The sequence below is a fragment of the Medicago sativa genome, chromosome 6, assembly GCF_051527215.1.
Source record: "Medicago sativa cultivar Bolivia chromosome 6, Bolivia_mono, whole genome shotgun sequence".
Classification (NCBI taxonomy): domain Eukaryota; kingdom Viridiplantae; phylum Streptophyta; class Magnoliopsida; order Fabales; family Fabaceae; genus Medicago; species Medicago sativa.
This window is the reverse complement of record NC_140754.1, coordinates 12,118,655-12,127,210: the sequence shown is the minus strand read 5'-3', so window position 1 is coordinate 12,127,210 and position 8,556 is coordinate 12,118,655. Positions and strand designations below refer to the sequence as shown.

Genomic DNA, 8,556 nt, shown 5'->3' with positions numbered 1-8,556 from the left:
TCAAAAAGTAAGCAAGTTATAGCACACTAATTAAATAAAACCAAGAGGTTCCCGTAGAGTACAACGGACATAAAGGGTGCTAATACCTTCCCTTTATGTAACTAACCCCCGAACCCTAAATCTTTTCAAAATATGGGGTAGTTTGAACTTTCTTCCCCTTTTCTTAAAAAATAAAAATGTTCGGTCGTGAAATAAATTAGTGAGTCAAAAGCTAATCAAATAGCCTTGATCTCCGAAAAATGACGCGACAGAAATGGCGACTTCACTGGGGACCCCCCTGAGAGGGTTGAGCCTAACTTGGTCTTATTTAAATTTTGTGCTATAACTTGCTTAAAAAATCAAAAAAATAAAAGCTGGAAATACCTGTATATATGTTCTCCCTTCTCCTTCTTTCTTCTTTTCTTAACGTGAGTGGTGAGATAAGTCCTAACCCGGACTTGAGAGAAATATAAGATAGGACGGGGTATAATCATAGTGCCATACCAAGAGCATTCTTGGACCATGTGTACATGTGATAACCCTACTCGGCGGAGGCCTCACGGAAGGTAGTACTCTTGTTGTCATGAGCATTCATGTCGACGTTATTACTTTCAATGTGAGTGTCTCGTGAAGCCGTGGACCTTAGTAACCCTTAACCCATCTTGGCCTTTTTAGGACGTAGTGCAGTGGCTAAACCAAGAGCATTCTTTACTTTAGTTGTCACGCGATACTACACTCAAACTAGACTTCCTTGTGGATGATATTGGACTAGGAGCATTCCTATACACCGATATATTCATAAGGGTAGTTGTAATTTGGGAACTTGGTAGAACCCTTGTTACAAATACAAATGAAACCATAGTCCTTACCTAATGGCGTTGTTACCCTTGACTCCAACATGTGACTTAACCTCACCATATTTTCACCATTTTGTGTTAGCATAATCATGCATACATGCATTCATTCATAAAACAAATTCTTTTTCTCATTAAAAAATATCGAAGGACTTAAACAAGTTTTTTTGTAAACATTGTAGATATGGCTACTAGGAGTATTAAGAAGTATAGCTTCCAAAGCCAAGATCTGGGAAGCTTGAGGAGTTTAGGAGATGTCATCACTAATCCAGCGGGTTTTCAGGCTCATCATGGGAAGTTGCTCAAGATTCTCAACACAAAGTTCGATGAAGGGATCCTCAAGACTCTGGTCCAATTCTATGATCCTCGCCTCCACTGCTTCACCTTCCCGGACTACCAGCTTGTCCCCACCCTAGAAGAATATTCCTATTTGGTCGGTCTACCCATACTTGATATAGTACCTTTCAGTGGTCTCGAGGGGGCCCCTAAGGCATCAGATATTGCAAAAGCCCTTCACCTCAAGATATCCGACATAACTGATAACCTCACTACCAAAGGGAAAGAGAAAATCCAGGGGCTAACTTCCAAATTCCTAATCAGTAAAGCCAACATTTTTGCTGCATCAAAGAATACCGTTGCTTTCGAGTCCATCCTGGCCTTGCTCATATATGGCCTTGTGCTTTTCCCCAACGTTAATGGTTTTGTCGATGTTAATGCCATCCAAATTTTCCTCACCAAAAACCCTGTCCCTACTCTCCTTGCTGATACTTACCACTCCATCCACCATAGAACCGATAAGCAGGGCGGAACCATCCTTTGCTGTGCACCTTTACTCTATAGGTGGTACATCTCACACCTACCTCAATTCTACCTCTCCAAAGACAAAGCTATATACTCAGAGAAAATCATGTCCCTTGCTCCAGCCGATGTAGTTTGGTACAACCCAGCTTACGACACCGGAACCATCATTGACTCATGTGGAGACTTCGGTAATGTGCCTCTCCTCGGTATTCATGGGGGAATCAGCTACAACCCTATCCTAGCTAGACGATAGTTCGGGTATCCTATGAAAGAAAAGCCTTGCAACATTGCACTAGAGGGCACATTCTATCTTAACCTCACCAATAGCAAAGGTATGAGAGACCAGTTCGTGAAAGCTTGGCGTACCATCCGCAGGAAAAACAGCAATCAATTAGGGGACAAGTCAGACCTCACTTATGAAACCTATACCCAATGGGTGATCGATAGAGCTGCTGAGTATATGATGCCTTACTCTATACCGAGGTACTTGTCCTCAACCACTCCAACAATACCTTTACCCCTACCCCTTAGTACCCAAGAAAAGTACCAAGAGAAAATGGCTGACTTAAACCGTGTGTGTACCACTTGGAAAAGGAAGTACGAGGAAGCTATGTCTGAAGTAGGGGATAAAGATGTGGAAATACTGCAGCTCAAGCATGAGCTCCTCAACAAAGAGCGACAATTGATCGAGAAAAACGCTCAGATTCAAGCTCAAAGTGCGAGGCTCGCACAATTTATCAGCAAGAAGGAGCGCATGGATTTCTTCGCAGGGGCACACCCGGACTTCGAGGAGTAGTCCACTACAAAAGATCAAGATATTCCCAGTTGTTTCACCACTTTATGTTATTTTTTAGCTTTTTGTGATGTACTTTGGAGTCTATCCCTTGGCTCAGTTTTGTTAAAAGGGAATTATCTTGTAGTACTTTAAATATTCAATGGAATTTTTCAATTATGATGTTTACAAATTTGCTTTTATAAGTCCTTCGATAAAAAAAAAATGTGTCTATTTTTGCATAACATCATGCATCATTTTGCATTCCATGGTTTCAAATCCAGAGTCTCACACAAGTTTTCTTTTCCAGAAAAAGGTCAGCCCATTTCAAAAGGTGGCCCCACGTATCCTCTACAAGCCTACCCGCACTATCTACACTCGAGCAAACGTGAAGAAGAAGATGGATTTTCTCGAACAAGAAAACCAAGTGCTCCGTGGAGAAATGACAGCCATGCAGACTAAGATGGATGAAATGGCTGAAGTAATGAAGACAATGGCGGAAGCACAGGTTCGAGCTCAAGCACAAGCTGAAGCGCAAGCTCAAGCACTAGCCCAAGCACAAGCTCTAGCCCAATCACAAGCTCAAGCACTAGCACAAGCTCAAGCACAGGCACAAGCACCACCGCCTCCTCCCCCAGTCAGAACTCAGGCCGAAACATCCGCCTCTGCTGCCGCCTCTGCTACCCCTGGATGGACAATATGTGCAGATACTCCAATACACTCTGCTCCGCAACGTTCTGCGCCTCGGTTCTCGCCTTTCACTGCCGACGAAATACTCCATCCCATTGTGTGTGAAGCTTCGAATTCTATGCCAGAAGGTCGTTCTTGGGGTGTGCCAGTTTGCCTCAGTGAAGTATTCCGCCCTATCATGACCGAAGTTCCGATACCTACTCGCCAAAATGCAACTCATGTTCCTCCACCTCTGGTAGGAGCTCCTCCAGCCGCTATGACCTATTCGGCTCCGGTGATGCATACCATTCCACAAGATGAAGAACCCATATACCATTCAGGGAACATGGAGAACTATGACAGAGTGAATGACTTGCAAGAAAAATACGATGAGATGCAACGAGAGATGAGAGCTCTCCATGGAAGGAAGATGTTTGGGAAGACTGCTTACGATCTCTGTTTAGTACCGGACGTCCAAGTACTCCACAAGTTCAAGGTACCAGATTTCGAGAAGTATAAAGGGAACTCCTGTCCTGAGGAGCATCTAACAATGTATGTGAGAAGGATGTCTGCCTATGCCAAAGATGACAAAGTCCTTATCTATTTCTTCCAAGAAAGTTTGGCTAGTCCTGCCTCAAAATGGTACATGAACTTGGACAAAACAAAGATTCAAACTTTCCGTGACCTATGCGATGCTTTTGTAGAACAATACAGTTACAATGTGGATATGGCCCCGGACCGAAGCGATCTTCAGGCTATGACTCAGGGAAACGGGGAAGCATTTAAAGAGTATGCTCAGCGATGGAGGGATACCGCTGCCCAAGTCAGCCCGCGTATAGAAGAAAAGGAGATGACCAAGCTCTTCTTAAAAACTCTCGATCAATTCTATTACAAACAGATGGTCGGAAGTACGCCCAGGAACTTTGCTGAGATGGTTAGTATGGGTGTACAGTTGGAAGAAGGAGTCCGAGAAGGACGTTTAGTAAAAGAAGAAACATCTGCGACTGGAACCAAGAAATCTGGGAACCACCTCCCGAAGAAGAAAGAACAAGAGGTCGGTATGGTGACCCATGGGAGACCTCAACAAAATTATTCAGCCTATCAACACGTCGCTGCCATCATACCTGCTGCCAATACCATCCAACCACCAAATGGCCAACCTCAATTCCCACAATATCCACAACAACCTCAATTCCCACAATATCCACAACAACCACAATACCATCAACAATATCCTCCACAACAATATCCTCCACAACAATATCCCCAACAACCATACCAACAACACCAACAACGTCCATATCAACAACAACCCTATCAACCACAACATTCTCAACCACAAAAAATGCAAATTGACCCGATCCCCGTCACCTATGCAGAATTACTCCCAGGGTTACTCAAAAAGAATTTGGTCCAGACCAGAGCACCTTCTCCAGTGCCAGAAAAATTGCCAGCATGGTATAGACTTGACCAGACTTGTGATTTTCATCAGGGAGGCCGAGGTCATAATATCGAAAATTGCTATAGCTTTAAGTATGCAGTTCAGAAGCTTATCAATGACAAGAAGATAACCTTCACAGACTCAACACCGAATGTTCAAACCAATCCATTCCCAAACCATGGTGCTACATCTGTCAACATGGTCGAAGGTTGCCAAAAGACTCACCTCATCCTCGATGTTCAGTGTATCCGGACGCCTTTGGTCCCATTACATGCCAAGTTGTGCGAAGTGAACTTATTCGAACATGATCATGATGGTTGCGGAGTATGCCTCCTAAGTCCCTGGGGTTGTCAGAAAGTAAAAGGTGACATTCAAGGACTTTTAGACCGAGGAGAACTTGTTGTTGAAAGAAAATGTGACGATGTATGTGTTATAACTCCTGAGGGGCCTTTAGAGATATTCTACGACAGTCGGAAGTCAGTTTCTGCTCCTTTAGTAATTTGTTTGCCTGGTCCATTGCCTTACACTTCAGAGAAGGCCATCCCTTACAAGTACAATGCTACTATGATTGAAGATGGTCGTGAAGTTGCAATACCGCCCCTGCCGTCTATGGGGAATTTCGCTGAAGACAGTAGAGTGCTGAGAAAAGGGCGTATTGTTCCTGTGGTGCTCCCAAAGAAAGTTAGTGCTCCGGTAATCAGGGAGACTCAAGCTAAAGATCCCAGTGCGGTCAAAGATATTGGTCAGTCTAGTGGGACCAATACAAATTCTGAGATTGATGAGATTCTCAAGCTAATCAAGAAGAGTGAGTACAAGGTGGTTGATCAACTGATGCAGACACCATCAAAGATATCCATAATGTCTCTACTGCTGAATTCTGATGCTCATAAGGAGGCTCTAATGAAGGTCCTGGAACAAGCTTTTGTGGACTACGATGTGACTGTTGGTCAATTTGGAGGAATAGTGGGGAACATCACTGCATGCAACAATCTGAGTTTCAGTGATGAAGAGCTTCCGAAAGAAGGAAGGAACCATAATCTGGCTCTCCATATATCTGTGAACTGCAAGACCGATGCTTTGTCAAATGTGCTAGTAGATACTGGGTCGTCGTTAAATGTAATGGCCAAAACAACTTATGATCAACTTTCCTACAAAGGTACGCCTCTAAGACGAAGTGATGTAATGGTGAAAGCTTTCGACGGTTCAAGGAAGAATGTTCATGGGGTGGTGGATCTGCCTATTACAATTGGTCCACATGTTTTCCAAATTACCTTTCAAGTGATGGACATCCAAGCATCGTACAGTTGTCTGTTGGGCCGACCCTGGATTCATGAAGCTGGGGCAGTAACCTCCACATTGCATCAGAAGTTAAAATTTGTGCAAAATGGAAAGCTAGTAACTGTGAATGGTGAGGAAGCTTTGCTAGTGAGCCATTTGTCGTCTTTCTCTTTCATCGGGGCTGACAGTGTTGAGGGGACTTCATTCCAAGGACTTGCCATGGAAGAAGAGAATACCAAGAAGAGTGGGGCATCTATTTCCTCTCTAAAAGATGCTCAAAATGTGATACAAGCTGGAGGGTCTGCAAGTTGGGGAAAGTTGATAGAATTGCCAGAGAACAAGCGCCGAGAAGGACTGGGTTTCTCCCCGTCAACTGATTTGCCCTGGAACGTCGTCGTGCCAACAAGAAGTGCTTTCCACAGTGCTGGTTTCATCAATGCCCTGTCAGAAGTCAATGCTATCATTGAAGACAATCATGAGGGAGTGCCAACAAGCTTCGTGACTCATGGAGGGTCTAGCCGCAATTGGGTCGCTGTAGATGTTCCTTTTATCGCTCACTTGTCAAAGTAATGCATTTGTTCGTTTTATGTTTTTTTTCAAAAATCCTTTCGCCCCGCCCCAAGCGAAAGTGAATTTATCTAGGGCCATTTGCTTCAAGGAATTATCGTCAATTAAATAAAAATGTCGTTTTATTCCTGACTTTCGTTTTATTTTTCTGCTTTTTTTGAAAAAATGGTAATACAAAAAAACCAAAAAAATATATTCACCTTCGAAAAATCTGCATTTACTTATTTTCTAAAATCATCAATCATATGTGCAGCTTAAACATCAATGAACCCTTTGAACAACATAGCCCTATGATCTCTCCCAACTTTGAATCCCCTGTGTATGAGGCGGAAGAGGAAGAGAATGAAGAGATTCCCGACGAGATCTCTCGGCTGCTCGAACGAGAAAGAAAGACCATTCAGCCTTATGGGGAAGCAATAGAGGTGATCAACTTGGGTACTGAAGAAGACAAGAAAGAAATCAAGATTGGGGCATCACTTGAAGCAAGTGTCCAGAAGCGAGTAATAGAACTTCTCAAAGAATATGTTGATATATTTGCTTGGTCGTACAAAGATATGCCGGGTCTGGATACAGATATTGTGGTGCACCGTTTGCCGTTGAAGCCTGAATGTCCACCGGTCAAGCAGAAGTTGAGAAGAGCCCGTCCTGATATGGCCCTCAAGATTAAAGAAGAAGTACAGAAACAGATTGACGCAGGGTTCCTTGTCACATCAGAATACCCTCAATGGCTTGCCAACATTGTGCCTGTTCCGAAGAAGGATGGTAAAGTCAGAATGTGTGTTGATTACCGTGATCTGAACAAAGCAAGTCCCAAAGATGATTTTCCACTGCCTCACATTGATGTACTGGTTGATAATACTGCAAAATCCAAAGTTTTCTCCTTCATGGATGGTTTCTCCGGTTACAATCAGATCAAGATGGCACCCGAAGATAGAGAGAAGACATCTTTCATTACACCTTGGGGCACTTTCTGTTACAGAGTAATGCCGTTTGGGTTAATAAATGCAGGTGCTACTTATCAGAGAGGTATGACTACTCTTTTCCACGACATGATGCACAAAGAGATTGAGGTTTATGTAGATGATATGATTGTCAAGTCAGGTACTGAAGATGAGCATGTCGAGTATTTGCTGAAGATGTTCCAACGACTGAGAAAGTATCAACTCCGTTTGAATCCTAACAAGTGCACCTTTGGCGTCAGATCCGGAAAGCTTTTGGGCTTCATTGTCAGCCAGAAAGGTATTGACGTAGATCCCGACAAGGTCAGAGCCATCAGAGAGATGCCCGCTCCACAAACAGAAAAACAAGTAAGAGGGTTTCTCGGACGACTGAACTACATCTCCCGTTTTATTTCTCATATGACTGCAACATGTGGGCCGATATTCAAGCTACTCCGCAAAGAGCAAGGTATTGTGTGGACAGAAGAGTGCCAGAAAGCCTTTGACAGCATCAAAGAATATTTGCTAGAACCTCCAATCTTTATCCCTCCAGTTGAAGGAAGACCTCTGATCATGTACCTGACTGTGTTAGAAGATTCTATGGGTTGTGTACTCGGGCAACAAGATGAAACTGGAAGAAAGGAGCACGCTATTTATTACTTGAGCAAGAAGTTTACTGATTGTGAGTCTCGATATTCCATGCTTGAAAAGACATGTTGTGCTCTAGCTTGGGCTGCCAAACGCCTTCGTCATTATATGATTAATCATACTACTTGGTTGATTTCTAAAATGGATCCGATCAAGTACATCTTCGAGAAGGCCGCAGTAACAGGAAGATTCGCCCGATGGCAGATGTTGTTATCTGAATATGACATCGAGTACCGTACCCAGAAAGCAATCAAAGGGAGTATTATTGCAGATCATTTGGCTCACCAACCAGTTGAGGATTATCAGCCTATCAAGTTCGACTTTCCTGATGAAGAGATTATGTATTTGAAGATGAAAGATTGTGACGAGCCGTTATTCGGAGAAGGTCCAGATCCTGAATCAAGATGGGGTCTAATCTTCGACGGAGCTGTTAATGTTTATGGAAGCGGAATTGGGGCAATCATTATTACTCCTGAGGGTGCACATATCCCCTTCACTGCTAGGCTGACATTCGACTGTACCAACAACATGGCAGAATACGAAGCATGTATTATGGGTCTTGAAGAAGCCATCGATCTGAGAATCAAGATCCTTGACGTTTATGGTGAC

At 43.4% G+C, this 8,556-nt stretch overlaps 1 protein-coding gene and 1 pseudogene across 1 annotated transcript; both read left to right on the top strand.

Moving 5' to 3' along the window:
• On the top strand, positions 1 to 2,568 carry LOC146912863 (uncharacterized; annotated as a pseudogene).
• Positions 2,569 to 2,806: 238 nt separating this feature from the next.
• LOC146912862 (uncharacterized) lies at positions 2,807 to 7,612 on the top strand. Its single transcript, XM_085720789.1, has 4 exons — positions 2,807 to 4,250; positions 4,362 to 6,360; positions 6,615 to 7,462; positions 7,563 to 7,612. Exons 1-4 carry the CDS (start codon positions 2,807 to 2,809, stop codon positions 7,610 to 7,612), a joined length of 4,341 nt encoding a protein of 1,446 aa, XP_085576915.1.
• Positions 7,613 to 8,556: the final 944 nt, after the last annotated feature.